Consider the following 17,107-nt stretch of genomic DNA (forward strand, 5'->3'; position numbering starts at 1 on the left):
ACGTCAGCCGTGTTGGCCATACATGTCACTTCGTTATTAGGAGGCCAAATTGTGCTGATCTGGCTGGTTGGCTGTCCAGCAGAGTAATCTGGTCACGTGAGGCCCCTGCACTGTGATCATGGAAAGATGATCGTTACTATTATGTAATGTAATGTCGGTCAAACACCCATTTTCCAGCTCCATGAAAATCTAAACCACACACACGCACACACATATATTTGGGAAAGGTTCAAAGCAATAATCATTTTAAAATCCGAACATGGCGAGGGCCTAATGCTGGGTGCACACTGGCCGTTGGCCAGTGTGTACGAGCGATATGTCTGTGAATGCTGTCGTTCACAGACATATCGCGTCGGCCCTGTAGCACAGCCAACGGACAATATATCTAACCATATATTGGCGCGTCATGGTGTATGTACGGCACACTTGTTGCAAACGCTGGCGGTCATTGACAGCACAACTGGGAGGGCGCATGTAAATGCCCGCCCAGTTCATGACGTCAGTCCCACAGATCGAGCAGTGTGTATGCACAACACAATGCCCGGTCCGTCTATAGATATATCTGCAGTTCAATTGATCTGCAGATATATCTATAAGTGTGAACCCAGCATACTGTAAGTTTTACAGAGACACAGAATTCAAAAACCACTTGCTTCTTACATAACATGACATAGAAGCACATTTGTCATAAGGGTGTGGTATGCAGGGTCGACAGTAACTAGGTCGACCACTGTTGCTCGACAGTCACTAGGTCGACAGGTCTGTAGTTCGACATGGTCTAGGTCAAAAGGTCGACATGCGTTTTTTTAATGTTTTTTTGTGTCGTTTACTCCGTACAGTGACCGGGAACCCCAATTAGTGCACCCTGTCCCCTCGCATGGCTCGCTTCGCTCGCCATGCTTCGGGCAAGGTGCCTCGCTGCGTCCGGCACAGGTTACTATTCCCAATCGTAGTCCACGTGGATCGTTAAGTATGAAAAAGGTCAATAAAAGAAAAATATTGTGAAAAACTCATGTCGACCTAGAACATGTCAACCTAGAGACCCTGTCGACCAATAGTGGTCGACCTAGTTACTGTCTACCTAGAGACCGGATCCCTGTCATAACACGGGGAATGTTCAACCATTATGGTAAATGTATATAATTTATATGCGCATATTTTACAGCAATCCTGTTATCTTAAAAGAACAATTCATGTTAGTAATTCTGGAAATTGTAATCATATTAAAGGTACATTTACATATTTTATTTTGGAAAGGACCCTTCCAGGAATGTGGTAATGAAAGGCATTCCATTAGCATGTCACTTTTTAGGGACAGCTAAGAAATTTCAAATACAGCAAACTGGTGGACCCTTATTACAGATGCATCCTCATACATCCAGCCTCAATAAGCCACGCAGCGCGGAATGCCTGGTGTGAGTGAGCTGCCAGGTCCCGTGTAACTGTGCTAACGTTGTACGTTTTTTTTTGGGCTGAAAATGCGTCTTATTCGCAACATGAGGCAGGTACTGTATTCGCCAGGAGACTGTGCTGATTCATTTGGTATGTGACGCTTGTATATTGCATGTGACGAGTCTGTATACGGAGCACAGCGGAACTTGTATTGGAAATAAGATGCGTCTGCTACGTTGTAGCACTTCATATGTAGACTCAGAGAGTCTCGCACACATATACAGGTGTCGCATATCATATTAATCCGCAGAGTACCCTGGTGTGTAGTAACATCACTGCTAAGATGCAGTTTCTGCAGAAAAGACGCCAGACACTAGCAGAGTCCCTCACGGGATCTGGTGAGAAAAATAGGCGGTTTGGAGCTAAGTTTCTGTTCTCATTCAGACTGTTCATTGTGTGGTATGTTTTATGACCCACATGTAAGCGTGGAGCAGATGTATTAATCTGGAGAAGGGTGATTCCATGGTAACTCAGGTTACAAGTGACACTCTAAGTTGACATTTGAACCAATATTTTTACCACATAAAATATGCTTAGGAGTACTAAATAATGATTAGCCTACTAATAATACATTCTTCTTTATTTCCAAATATTCAAACAATTTAAAAATAATTGCACATAAATGAATACAAATTGTATTTGTGTGGTAACTCAGGTTACACTAAAAAGACACAGCTTTTTTTTAAGATCACATAATGTAATATTTCTGCTCTTATTGAGGTGTGAAGTTGCTACAATGTATTTATGAAAAAGCCACTAAATCATAGATGATGATATAACACATTACACATGTTTATGATAAGAAATGAATTATGTATAAAAAAAATTCTTGGTAACTCAGGTTACAGGGTATGGTAACTCAGGTTACATGAGGCAAAAATGTTCATGGAAGTGCATTCTCTGGGTCCTAGGTCTTTTGATACACATCAATTTCAGTATCAAAATCATACACCATTCTATTTCTTTGCATTACTAGCCTTGGAGTTGGTAAAAGATACAGGATATGATCATATTACACATATGATACATCAGAATCATCCATTTTAAAACGCATGCCACTTTTGGCAACCAGATTCAGACACATGATCTTAACCTCACCGTCATCTTCCAATTCACTCTGGCAGACAGCAGCTATCGATATGATGTTTTGCGCTCTCCATCAAACTTAACAAGAACATACGTTCCAGGTTTGATTTCTTCAACCCTGGCCCTTTCTGGTTCATGAACTTGGCCTTCATCTTCTGATGGAGAAGACCTGTACACTTCCTTGTAAAAGTTATTCCTGGACCTCTTGTTCACAGACTTAGCATGTTTTGTTAACATGTAGCCTTTGGGTTCAAACTTCTAAACGCAGGAAATGGACTTTAGAAATGCCAGGAAAAGAAGATGCATTATCAAATGTCTTCAAATGCATTTCCGCATTTCTTTCAGAAGGAGTTGCTCTGTTTTCAGTTTTTCGCTGCCTGTGTTTTTCCACCTTGATTCTGCTTTTTTTCCCTAATTTTTTTCAAAATAGCTTCTCTTTTCCTTGCTGGAAGCGTTTTTAATGCATCTTTTCTTTTCTGACTGCTTTTTTTTTTCCGGCAAGCCTATGAGCTGCTTTGTACTCATCATATTTTCCTTCATCCTTCAATTTCTGTCTCCTTCTCCTAATTTTTTCCACTGGTGTTAGTGCCATCTTACAGTGGGATGCGGTCAAGATACCGCCGGCCGGAATCCCGGCGGTCGAAATACCGACAGCGGAATCCCGACCGTCACAATCCCGACATATTCTCTCTCCGTGGGTGTCCACGACACCCATAGAGGGAGAATAAACTAGTGTGCCGCACGTAGCGTGGCAAGCGCAGCGAGCCCACAAGGGGCTGCGTTCCGCTCGCCACCCCTGTCGGGATTGTGCTGGTCGGAATTCCGGTGTCGGTATTTCAACCGCCGGGATCCCGTCCAGCGGGATTTCGTACTGATCCACTTACAGTAATACCCCTTTTCCACTAGCTCAAAAAACACTGGTAAATGCACGGAGGCGCGTATTTACCCATATTCTTTGCTAGCGGAAAAGGGTCCTCCCACAAAAACCCGGATCAAGTGACCCGTGAATCCTACCCGGGTAAATACCTGGGTAGGACACAGGAATGATCCGGGTAGGGTTGTAGTGTAAACGGAAGCCGCGTCGATGCGACACGGCTCCCGTTTACACTGTATGGAAGGGCAGCGCCGCCCCTGCCGCGTCACTAGTAGCGTCACCAACCCGGCAATATGCCGGGTTGGTGAGCGCAGTGGGAAAGGGGGCTGAGCACGGGTTCGCAGCCAGGTAGCACCCGTGTCAAGCTCCCGGCTGCGACCCGTGCTCAGTAGTGGAAAAGGGGTATAATTCTTATACAAAACAGATAAAGATAGCTTAATTTTTTTTTTTTTTTTTAAGTTTATACTAATCCAGTTAATTCATATGTATGTTACACTAAAAAAATACCAAATATATTGCATTAAAAAACTGGTAATAAAATGAATAGCTTGTCTTGTAACTCAGGTTACATGGTAACTCAGGTTACAGAATTGAATTTCATTTTTCATGACTTCAATGTGAATTAATTTTTTTCTTTTTTATAGAGTTGAGTAACATGCATGACAAATGTATACAAAAACAAGTATAAACTAGCTGTATTATTATTTACCCTTATAAAAAAAAACAATTCCATGCTTTGGTAACTCAGGTTACATGCTAACAGTAGGCTTAAGAAACCTAATATTATGCAAAATCAAAAAGGTATTGGGATGTAGTTTTCAATTATTCCTAAACATAAAATATAAATGAATACAACATAGCTTTTGTTTTACTGCTAACATGTTAAAATGTAAACATTTTTACTTCTAAATGAAAGTGAAAGAATCATATCCAACTAGCCTGAGAAACCCATGGATATGTGGAAGCCGCAAATCTAGTGAAAAAAAGTGTTTTTGTTTAAAAAAAATTAGTGCTGCCACTTACTTTAACATCTTGTGCTTCAGAATAAACTGAAATAACAAATAATTTTTACTTTTTTAGTACTTTGTCCCTGTTTTCATGTAATCACCCAGAAGTGATAAAGCAGTGATAAGTGCAAGGTGATAACACACCAGCCAATAAGCTCCTAAAGCCCAGTACCCACGGGCCGATGCTGGAGAGATGTGTGCTGAGCGAACCGCTCAGCACACATCTCTCCTGCCGCTCAGCACAGCGCGATCTGCTGAGCGTGCGGGGGGAGACGGGGGGGCGCTCACTTCACCCAGCGGGTGAAGTGAGCGACCCGCTAGATTGGCCTGCATGCAGGCCAATCTAGCGATAGCGATGTGCGGGGACGCGCATCGCTATCGCCGAGGGGGCTACACACGGAGCGATCATGCCAATATTCTAAGCAATCTAGTCAGATTGCTTAGAATATCGCTCCGTGAGTACCCCCCTTTACTCTCAATTTACTTATTGGAGCTGATTAGCTGGTGCGTTATCACCTTGCACTTATCACTCCTTTATTACTTCTCCAGGCTTAATACATCTGCCCCAGTATGTGTTATTCAGCAGAAGCTAATGCAATAGCTCAGGAAATGTCATTATATTTCAGCTTTAAATATGAAGACCACATCTTTCATCTAAGTGCATTTTTTATTTCACACTTTTATACTGTCATTATTTATATATACTTTTGAATTGTCTCCTCAGAAACACAAAGCGAGAACTCAATGATATTCGGTTTGAGTTTACACCTGGAAGAGGTGAGAGATTTGTTTAACAAAAAATTCTTGCTTTAAGCAAGAAAAAACAAATTGATTCATTTATAAATGTTGTTCACTGGATCATGCCATACCACCTCTGATTATCTTGTCTTAGACTGGCTCCTCCTCATATTTGTTACTTGAGGATTTGGATATGAAGCAAAATGTTGTGTCACCTCATGCAGTCATAGCCATTCGGCAATGGGCACCAGTTCCCAAATCAACAGTTTTCCAATAGAAAACCATAATAGTAGTAATTTGTTAGGACATTTTTGACTATAAAACACCTTTTGGCCTATGTCACTAAGCAAAGGTTCTGCTCTGTATAATTACACATGATTGGAGCATTTTCTTGGCTGGCTTGGGAATGTAAATACGCCACACAAGCAACAAGACTTGGATCCTTGTGTTATTGTGTACCTTGTGCCGGATTCCGATTTGTACGCAAAAGCCTACGCATCTGCGATTTTTCAGGCTACTGACTCGCTAAACATTGCAAGTTACGCATCTGCCCAGAAATGAATAGATACGCTCACCGGAGCCATCACAATATCCTCAGCAACTCTGCAGGAAATACATACACAGCATCCATGCAAAAATGAGGAACATCGACTGCCCGAGGGATTCTGGGGTCATGTAGTCTGGCAGGGGGAACTAAGAGGCTGGTGCCATGTTTTCTACAGATACATTCTTCAAAAATGGTCGCACCATGCCTGCGTTTTCTTGCCGCCACTCCTCGTTACCTCCTCCAAACGATCCCTTCCTGTCAATCACTTTGCAATTAGATCCTCACTGCGAGCGGCATTGCGGAGGTTGTTGCGTGCGCAGTGCGATCATGGCGCATGTGCTGTCAGATAATCGCTCAGTTACATGAATATCGGCACTGCGTACAAGTCCAAATCATCCACTGTATACTTGTGTGATTTGTACTGAGTGCAAAAAAGCCGCTTTGTATCAAACCATTATGCTAAAGGGAGGGGTGTATGTTGTGTTAGTATCCCACCTTTATCTCCCTGAATGAAGAGCGTGAATTCCCTATTTAACGTCGTCCTGTTTTTTACTGACCAAAATCAATGTCTGTCTTTCAGATACAGCCGATGGTGTATCACAAGAACTTGTGTCGGCTGGCCTTGTAGATGGAAGAGACGTAGTAATAGGTAATTGTGGTCATAATAAAGAGCTGTATTCCTGCCCTTTGTAAATAGGAGTTACAGTACTTTGGGGTCTATTCATAAAACAATGAAAAGAGTGGAGAAGCGAGCCTGTGGAGAAGTTGCCCATGACAACCAATCACCTGCTCCGTACAATTGTGTAGTATGCAAATTATAAATGTTACTTCAGTGCTGATTGGTTGCCATGGGCAACTTCTCCACTGGCTCACTTCTTCACACTTTACACTGCTTCATGAATAAACCCCTCTGTTTGCAATGGTCTGTGTAAAGGGCCCTACTCACTTGGCGATGTGCCGCCGAGGTGCCCGACGGCCGATACGGCCGACGAGCAACCCGGCGGCGGAGGGGGGCAGTGACGGGGGAGTGAAGTTTCTTCACTCCCCACGTCACCCGGCTGCATTGAAGTGCAGGCAAATATGGACGAGATCGTCCATATTGGCCTGCATGCACAGCCGACGGGAGACCAGCGATGAACGAGCGCGGGGACGCGCATCGTTCATCGCTTAAGTCTCCACACTGAAAGATATGAACGAGTTCTCGTTCATTTATGAACGAGATCGTTCATATCTTTCAGAATATCGCCAAGTGTGTAGGGCCTATAAGATGTGCGGCTATTGGGGTTTGTTTTCAGCAGGTGTGAACTGCATAAGAACTGAATATAATATAAATGTTTTGTAATTCGTGATTGCAAGACAGTAACAAAATTACATTTTGACTAACACCACTTCAGTTTATTTCTTTCTTTAAGGATTATATGAGTAAACCAAGCAGTAAGGGTCTGTTTAGCCAACATAACACTACCTTATCTATAAATGTTCTCTATTTAGTCTATAGTACAGTGAATATAGCACTTAACTTTTCCTCTTCAGTGGGCAGGTTGTACGGAGCCGTCTGTTGCGTCACAACTTTTAATGTTGGAACGGAGTAACTCAAATAGTTGTTTATACTATTCCTTTAAACTCCTATGATAGCAGAATATTGAGGTGGCAGAGTAAGAAAGATTGCATGTACTATGGTTAAACTCTGAGAGATAAAGTAATATAAGGGGGAATGCCTTCTAAAGAGTGGAAAAGTTGCCCATAGCAACCATTCAGATTCGATCCATCATTTTATAGAATGTGTCTGAAATTTGTTGCTATGGGCAACTTCTCCATTTGCCCACCTCTCGACTCTTTAGGAGGCTTAATGCATCTCCCCCATATTCAACATGTTCATTATTCAGAACGTCTATGTACATAAATGATATGATCTTGCGTTACCGGTCATTTTAAGAATATTGGGGCAGATGTATTAAGCCTGGAGAAGTGATAAACCAGTGATAAGTGCAAGGTGATAAAGAACCAGCCAATCAGCGTCTAACTGTCAATTTACATATTGGCGCTGATTTGCTGGTGCGTTATCACCTTGCACATATCACTGGTTTATCACTTCTCCAGGCTTAATAAATCTGCCCCATTATTCTTGTATAGGTATTTTTTGCTGAATTGCAGATTTGAATGCATACTGTGTGTTACTATTTGTATGCAACAGTAATAATAAGAATAATGCCCGTCGTGTGCTCCCGCACGATATACTTCATTAGCTTGCTTAGCATGGTATTTTATGTACGGTATTTTATTTCATAATCCCCTCAACATATAGCATTGCATAGTGTTTCTATAATTAAATATACAAGATGCATTTTAATAGCAATAACTTGTACTTTATGTATCATTGTATACCATTTGGCCTATCTGTCTGTTTTACTAATCCTCTGCTCTCAGTTGCAGCCAATTTACAAAAGATTGTGGAAGAGCCGCAGACTAACAGATCAGTCACCTTCAAGTTGGTATGTGAGATGTGACTTGTGTGGGCAGTTTCTGTGTATCATGGCATTGTCTTGGCATACAGGAAGGCAGACATCATGCCTATATATTGTAGTTACTTTAAGATGAATTTCTTAGAAATCATCTTTTTATCATTAAATAAATAGTTTTTACAGTATTTTCCCCATTTAGTACAAAACAGACATTGCGCATGGCTTTATTACTTTTGACGCAATGTCCTAGTACAGAAAACCGAAATGTAACAACATTGACCTTCAGCATTTGGGTGATTATTTTTATAGGTTTTTGTTTTTTTTAATATAAAAATTCTGAGTTTTAAGAGTTGAAACCACACCCATTTTGCCTCATTTGCATGTTAATTTACCGAATGCATAATGAGTTTTAATATGGCATAAATATTGACAGTACAACATTCACAACTAAAGTAAATTTCTAAGTTACTTTAGCTTCACATTTTCTTTTATTTATTTTTTCTTTGAAGCCCGAGGTGCGTGGCTTCATCACCCAGGTGTCTGTGACCAAACGTGCTGGGGGCATAGGTTCTTGAACCCTCTCCGAAATGAGAAGGGCCCCGTTACTCCCCTACCCCTCAGAGCCAAAAGGCCTACTGAGGGGAAGCTACCACTGAAGCTGCACATTTTGATATACCTGATTTTTACATCACCATCCGCTGGCTGGTTCATTTCAGTAGGAGACACAATAGAGCAAGTATACAGAATAACACAACTAATAATGCAGAAAAAGAAGAAGGATAGGGAAAGGTACAAGACAAAGACACTCAAGGGGTAACATAAAGACAAAGGCAAAGCTCTTCAATAATTGTGTTCCTAGAGACGGCACAACCAGAGAATGGTATAGAGCACAGGTTCTCAAACTCAGTCCTCAGGACCCCACACAGTTCATGTTTTGCAGGTCACCTGTAGATTTTTAAAATGTGACAGTTGGTGATACACACTGCAGTGCAGGGTGACATGGAAAACCTGAACCGTGTGGGGTCCTGAGGACCGAGTTTGAGAACCACTGGTATAGAGGATTAGACATAGGTGACTGGTACTATCAGTTAGAATCTGAATGAGGGGAATGCAATTGTGACAGGTCTGTGGAATCCGTGACAAATATGGTATGACCCTGCCGAACCCAAAATTCCCTCCACTTCAGCCAATTCCTCTGCGTTGAGGGAGGTGACATAGAATATACACCTCCCACTGTTTCAAATAAGAAATGTTTGTGGGTGTTATTGATAATAGTTTGGATAACGGGTATTGACTGCGATTTCCACAGCTGTCCGATTGCTGCCTTAGTGGAAATAAGAATATGACCAGCCACATATCTATCACAGTTCAGTAGGGGACATGATGAATAATGAAATAAGGCGAACATGGGATTCAGTGGAACCTCCACCCCCAACACCTCCCGCATAAGGGAGAACACTTCTATCCACAGCTGTCCCAAAAGCGGGCACTCCCAGAAAATATGTAGAATATTGCCCACCTGTCCACAGTTCCTCCAACAGAGTTGGGAAATCGAGGGCCAAATGCTATGAAGCCGCTGCGGAGTAAAGTATGCCCTGTGACATAATTTGTAATACATTTCAGAGTGCTGGAGACATTTAGAAATCTTAAAACACGTTGAAGAGATATTGTCCCACTCTTCCTCTCGAAGGACTACAGAAAGATCCCTTTCCCATTTGAGCTGCGAGGGAGTTTTACCCTTTTTAGTCAGAAGGACAATATATTGATACCATTTAGATATCCCACCCCTATGACCTGGGGAAGACAATCTAGAGAACACCGAAGCAGGGAGGGGAACAAGACTTCCCGACCCTCCAGCGCAAGAATGAAGCCAGTGGCGCAGTTGCAAGTACTTAAAGAAATCACGTTTTGGTATATGGAAGCGGGATTGCAAGCTGGAGAAGGGCACCAAACCTCTTTCCGAACAGAGATCCCTCAAGTTCACAATCCCCACATCTGTCCAAGCTTCAAGCGCAAGATTGGGTATAGTACCGGCAACAGTTCTAATTGATAGATCGGCCGACGGCAGCAAAATGGTTGGGTCAGACGCGACCACTGAATACCAAAGCTTCAAGGTGCTTCTAATCACCTCCCCTGGGCCCTGCCATTGTGGAACACTTTGGATAGGGAACAAAAAAAGATCTCTGATGTCAATCAGCCCCAAAAAAGACCTTTCTATGAGGACCCAAGGCTTGGTGGTATGCGTGGTGAACCAGTCTTGAGCCTGACTGAGAAGACACGCGGAGTGGTATGCCTCTAAACTAGGGTAAGCCACCCCTCCCACAGTCTTGGGTAAAATCAGGATCTGTCTAGCAATGCGGGGCCTGGACCATTTCCAAATAAAGTGAGATAAAATTTTATTAGCCCTAATGTTGAGAGGTTTGGGGAAGCTACGAGGGATAGCCCGAAACAGGTAGAGAAGCTTAGGGAGCAGTATCATTTTAGTTGCGGAGATCCGCCCCAGCCAGTAGATTTCATGGAGGAACCACTCCTTAATCAATCTCTCAAATGCATTCCATAAAGGCACGTAGTTACAATCATACAGGTCCCCGTCCAGGGAAAGATGGATACCCAAATATTTGATAGATCGCGTTTGCCAAGCGTATCTGTACCTGTCTATGAGCAAAGTCAGAGTGCGTGGTGGGATATGAATCGGTAGGGCTTCCGTTTTAGAAGTGTTCAATTTATAGTAGGGAATCCAAGAATATTTATCAAGGATACTATGGAGGGTGGGGAGGGAAGTGTCCGGGCGAGTCAAACAGAGCAAGATATCGTCAGCAAACAAGCTAACCTTGTGAGTCAGTCCTCCTATCTCGAGGCCCGTAACTGTCGCCTCAGACCTGATAGTTTCAGCTAGGGGCTCAATAGCCAGAGCAAATATAAGGGGCGATAATGGGCAGCCCTGCCTAGTGCCATTCGATATAGTGAATCTTCCCGACAGAGACACATTTACAAACACCTTTGCAGAGGGAGTGGAGTATAGAGCGAAAATAGAGTCTAGGAACCTCCCAATAAATCCAAATTTACCAAGAACAGCTCTCAGATATCCCCAATGAAGTCTGTCGAACGCCTTTTCGGCGTCCAACGAAAGAATTAAAAGGGGGGTTTTATGTGCATTGCAGTGCTCCATGACGTCAAATACTCTCCGAGTGTTGTCCGGGGCCTGCCTGCCCGGAACAAAACCCACTTGATCAGCAGCTATTAGGGACGGTAGAAGCGGGGAGAGACGATTAGCTATAAGCTTCGCAAAAAGCTTAACGTCAGCGTTCAATAAAGCTATAGGTCAGTAATTTTGAACAGATGTAGGAGGCTTACCAGGTTTAGGGATAGCAACAATTTGTGCTTCAAACAGTTCCCCCGGAAGCCGCCCCACATCTGACGCCTCGTTAAAAACTGACAGCAGCACTGGTGCCAATTCAGCCTTATAAGTTTTATAAAAATGGGACAGAAAGCCATCAGGCCCAGGGGCCTTATCTCTCTGGAGATTATCGATAGCCACTTCTAATTCCTTCATAGTCCAAGGGGAGCTAAGGGACAGGCAGGTCACTGAGTCCAACGTCGGGAGGGAGATTTCCTTCAGAAAAGACTGTATTTCAGCCTCCATGGGTTGGGGAGTAGCCGAGTCAGACTGCAAATTATAAAGTTGGGAATAATATTCTGCAAAGGTGTTTGCGATATCATAAGGGTCAGACACCCTGGATCCTGTGGTGGAACAAACATAATGGATTCTAGCCCTAGCTCGCCTATTCCGTAACTTCCGGGCCAAAAGACGACCCGCCTTATTACCAAACACATAAAATCTCTGGTTCAGTCGTGCAATATTACGGTGCACTTCCCGAAGCGAGAATACATTTACTTTCTCCCTGGCGGCTAGCAAAAGTTTGAAGAGAGACCTATTTTGGGGGTCGGCTTTATGCGCCAACTCCAGCCTGGCCACTTCTCCTTCAGCCAACACACGTTCCTGTTGTTGAGAACGTTTTAGTCGCGAAGCTGTTTGAATGGCCGAAACTCGTACTACAGCCTTAAAGGAGCACCAGTTATTAAAGATAGAGGTATCCTCGGGTTTATTAGTGTCAAGATATAACTGTATGGAACTTCGTATGGCGAGATAGGCCTCAGGGTGGCTAAGTAAGAAATTCCCCAACCTCCAGGGGCCCGGTGGAACTTTATAGGCCTCCGAGTCCCATACTACCAACAAAGGCGAATGGTCGGACCACGACATCGGTAGTATTTTTATGTCCCTAATGGACGATAACGTATCTTTAGTAGTCAAAACGAGATCAATTCTGGAATACGAGGAGTGAACATGCGAATAGAATGAATAGTCCCTAACTGTGGGATGTTTAGTCCTCCACACGTCATAGAGGTCATATTCACCCAGCAAGTGGCGAAAGCCTGCATTACTCTCAGGAGTGGTTCGATTCCTAGGCAAGGCACACCTAGTAGGACGAGATCTATCCATGATAGAATCAACGACCATATTAAAATCCCCCAATATCAAAATGGTCCCCCTAGCATGTTTCTGGATCAGAGAGCATAATTTCTTGCAGAATGCCATTTGACCAGAATTAGGTGCATAGCAGGAGACTAGGGTGACCCTAACATTATCGAGAAGCCCTAACAATATAAGGTACCGACCTTCAGGGTCCACAATTTGGGAGTCTAATGTGAAGGAGCAGTGCGAGGAAATTAATATCGCAACACCCGCCTTTTTCGTGGGACCATTCGCCATGTGACAGGTAGGGAAACGATTATCATGGAATCTAGGGGGGGTCTAGTTTCCTAAAATGAGTTTCCTGAATCGCGACCACATCTGCCTTCATTTTACAGAAGGAGGTCAAAGCTAACTTACGCTTCTGCGGGGAATTCAATCCCTTAACATTAAGTGACACTAACTTGACCATAACTGATCAATCGGGAAGCAAACCAACCGCTCAGTCCAACAAATGCATACCTGGCAATATCTGTATCCAGAAGACTTAGAGTAGAACAGCAATCAAGGGGAAGACAAGACACAGAAGGGGAACAACCAGGGGGAAAAGGAAAGAGAAGACATAGAGAAAAGAAAAGAAACTGACCCCGTAAAGATACAGAGTCAAAGTAAGGCGCCAAGACATCCAGCGCCTCACACTACTAAGTAGGGAGGTTAGTGGTCTACCTACCCGCAGTCAAGCAGCCGAGAAATGCAAAGCTAAGTAACTATAAATTCACATTATCACACGGCATAGATAACAAATAACGGCAGGGCAACATCGACATGATATTTTGAGCAAAACACTAGGCTTATAAACAAACAAATTATCCTAAGGCTGTAGCAGAGAAAACAGACTGAAACCGATAGTGCATCCTCATATCCGAAAACAGAACTCTAAACATCACATAGACAGTCATAACTGGAGAAAGAGGAAGACCATTGCGGAGAGACAATGCCTATGAGCAGCAAAGGCAAGATCTGTAGCAATTCTGCAGCAAAACATCACAAAACAGTAGTACCAGCTCGGCAGCGGCCGGTGCTGGCAAATGGACATAACAAAGGCAAGGCCCTATTTCTCAACCGTCGACCAGTCCTGCTGAAGTCGGCGGTCCGGAGAGCCAGTCCCGCGTTCACCCACCAAATTCTACTTGTGCAAGAGTCTCATAATGTCTTCTACTGAGGATACAACAATAGTGGAACCTTCCCTAGAGATCAGCAGACGAGTGGGGAAACCCCATCTGTAGACGATGCCAGCTTTCCGAAGACCAACGGTAACCGGTTGAAAGGAACGTCTCTTGGTGAGAGTGTACTGCGTCAAGTCTCCAAAAAGTTGAAGCGGGCCTAAGGCCTCAGCCGTGTCAGACGAAGGTCTCGCCGCCTTGAGGAGTGACTCTTTAATATGGAAGAAGTGAACTCTCATGAGGACATCCCTTGTCGACCCCTCCGGAGCATTGCGAGCCTTCGGGACCCGATGGATTCGGTCCAGGATCAGATCTGAAGAGGTGGCTGAGGGCAGGAGTTTCTTGAAGACTTCCAAAGTATAGTCATGCAAGCTACAATTGGAAACCGATTCCGGGACCCCCCGAAGCTTAAGATTGTTTCTGCGCGAACGGTCTTCCAAATCCGCCACTTTATCTCGCAGAGCGGCCACTTCCCCCTCGAGGGTATCATGAGAGTCAAGAAGGGAGTTATGCGAGCCCACCACCTCACCCATCTTTGTTTCCAGTTGACCGATTCTTTCACCCAAGTCATCGATAGAGCTTTGGCAGGATTGCAACATTGACCGAAACTCGGACGCCACCTCATCCTTAAATTGTCGCAACAAAAGCTTCATGTTACCCACTGTTAAGGCCTCATCATCCTCCAGACGTGGCGAGGGAGGGGATTCTTGAGTTGGAGAAGCAGTCGCCATAGGGGAGGCAAGGGGCTCGATCCGGTAATAGGGGCCCCAGGCACCTGAGGTTTGTTGCGATAGGGAGAAGGCTTGAAAAAGGCAACCTGAGAGATCGGTTTGGAGGCTTTATGCTTCTTAGGAGGCATGATGCAGCACCTTCCGGAGAAACTATCAACACCTGTAGAACGGGGGAAGCTCAGCGGGGCCTCAATCCGGCATTGAAACGAACTTGCCGCGTGTGAAAGAGTGTCGGCTAGAGTGACTGCAGGGAGGCACGTGGGGGGCACATACTAGAGGATGTCATCCCACTGCTGTAACGGCGGGCTCGATAGCTGGGGAGGATTGGTACACGTACCAGCACACTCGGCCCCGGTACAGGGAGACCAGCCGGCACACTTAGTATAACAACTCAACCCCACAGTAATATACACCTTAAATTATAATAACAGTGAGCAAGGGGATATTAATTATAATATGGACGTGCAGGAGCAGCACTGATACATATATAATTGGCCGCTTTGAATGCCCAGCAGCACATTCCACAACAGGCTGCGTGCAAGGATTGGGTCTGCTGAGTGTCCGCTCCTTCACAGCAGCACGCTACAGGGGAGGGAGGCCGGCGTCTGGGAGCCAAGACTACGGATCTGCCGCAGCCGCACACCCTGCACTGCACAGGGATGAATAGAGGGAGCGAAGGGGGGGCCCTTGCCGCCCGGTGACAGCGGGAGATGCGCACCCTTCCCGCCCCGCACACTGAGCCGCCCGGCTTCTGTACTGTGGTGGTGCGCGAGTGAAGCAGCGGGGGGGGGGGGGGGGAAACACCGTCCGCACGGGGCCGCCGCTGTCTGCGATGCTCTATCTGGACGTCAGCCGCCGGGGCCCAGGGGGAGCAGGAGCTGCCGCTGTCACTTCACCCCACCCCTGGACGGAGGACACGTCTTCCGAGCCCCACCGCCGAGCGGCCCGCACAGCTTCACTTCCGGTCAGGGGGAGAAAATACTGCAGTCCCCGGCTTCAGATGGAGGGGAAGGCCGCAACCTGCAGGTACCCTAAAAAGGGCCCCCCGGCTACGCATCCCAAGCCCCTCAATCCCCAACAGCAGAGGGAGGTATCAGAGAATATTAGGGGGATTCAGGGCTCCGTACACCAATTTTAAACTTGGTGAAATAGTAGATTAAGCAGGAGCTCACTAAAATCGCCTCCTCACACTTCACAGGCTAGGCCACGCCCCCATGTGTACAGTTTTAAGCTATTGATAACCTTATGGAGATTGCAGGGGAAAAAAAGTTAATCTGTGTGGCCAGAGGGCAGTGTGTAGTGCTAGTGACTATGCTCTGTTTCTGAACTCACTAACACTCCTTTCCCTCTCTCAGATCACAACCTTATCACATGCATGCTCTCCTCCATTACTTCAAACTCCATGTCCCTAAAGTCTACAAGGACACCTCTTACCCGCAGAAATATTAACGCTATTAATTTTCAACAACTATCTACCTCTCTGCAACCACTACTTTCACCAATTTCTACATTCACCTCTCCAGAGACTGCTGCGTCACACCTTAACCAAACTCTAGTAACAGCACTTGATGAAGTGGCTCCAGCTACCCATCACACTCCACGTAGACTTAGATGTCAACCGTGGCACTCTAAATACACTAGACACTTACAAAAACTCTCACGAAAAGTTGAACGCCAGTGGCGTAAATCTCGTAGTTCAAGTGACTTTGTCACATATAAGACCACCTACCACTCTTATCGTACTGCTCTGGACACTGCCAAACAAACATATTTTCAATCTCTCATCTCTGCTCAAGCCTCTAACCCCAAGCGACTTTTTAATACATTTAAATCACTTCTTGTCCCTCCCTCACCTAACCCACCAGCCACTGTCAGTGCGCAAGATCTTGCTTCCTATTTCAAGGACAAGATTGACAAGATCCGAAATGAAATGGTATGCTCTTCCACAGCAAGTGACCTGCTCAATTCCCTACCTGAACCCTCTAACACCTTCTCTTCCTTTGATCCTACAAATGAAGATGAAGTATCTGCACTCTTTTCATTTGCCTACTCTAATACCTCTCCCCTTGACTCTATACCCTCACAAATTAGTAAAGCTCTGTCTACTGTGCTCATCCCAACCTTAACAAAAATCTGTAATCTCTCCCTGTCTACTGGTATCTTTCCTTCTCTATACAAGCATGCAGTGATTACTCCCATTCTGAAAAAACAAAACTCTGACCCGAACTCTCTCTCTAACTACCGTCCCATCTCTCAGCTCCCATGCCCCTCCAAGCTACTGGAGAGACTTGCCTACACTCGCCTCACACACTTTCTTAACTCACACAGCCTACTGGACCCACTTCAGTCAGGATTTCGTGCCCAACACTCCACAGAGACAGCACTGACTAAGGTAGTGAATGATTTGGTCACTGCTAAATCTAAAGGACATTTCTCTCTACTTATTCTCCTTGATCTCTCTGCTGCTTTTGACACTGTTGACCACTCTCTTCTCATACAAACACTACAATCCCTAG

At 44.8% G+C, this 17,107-nt stretch overlaps 2 protein-coding genes across 5 annotated transcripts in view; one reads left to right on the top strand and one right to left on the bottom strand.

Annotated features, from left to right (window-relative positions):
* The window catches only part of OXSR1 (oxidative stress responsive kinase 1), a 446,840-nt gene that overhangs the window by 426,717 nt on the left and 3,016 nt on the right, over positions 1 to 17,107 (top strand). For all 3 annotated transcript variants that reach the window (XM_063921823.1, XM_063921824.1, XM_063921822.1), the window contains exons 15-17: positions 5,144 to 5,196; positions 6,285 to 6,353; positions 8,132 to 8,196. In XM_063921823.1, coding sequence (XP_063777893.1) covers positions 5,144 to 5,196; positions 6,285 to 6,353; positions 8,132 to 8,196 — 187 coding nt within the window. The remainder of the gene's footprint in view (positions 1 to 5,143; positions 5,197 to 6,284; positions 6,354 to 8,131; positions 8,197 to 17,107) is intronic.
* Positions 1 to 17,107, bottom strand: part of LOC134927409 (xin actin-binding repeat-containing protein 1-like) — a 559,013-nt gene that overhangs the window by 190,476 nt on the left and 351,430 nt on the right. The gene's annotated exons all lie outside the window — the stretch shown is intronic.

The sequence above is a fragment of the Pseudophryne corroboree genome, chromosome 5 (assembly GCF_028390025.1).
Source record: "Pseudophryne corroboree isolate aPseCor3 chromosome 5, aPseCor3.hap2, whole genome shotgun sequence".
Taxonomy (NCBI): Eukaryota; Metazoa; Chordata; class Amphibia; order Anura; family Myobatrachidae; genus Pseudophryne; species Pseudophryne corroboree.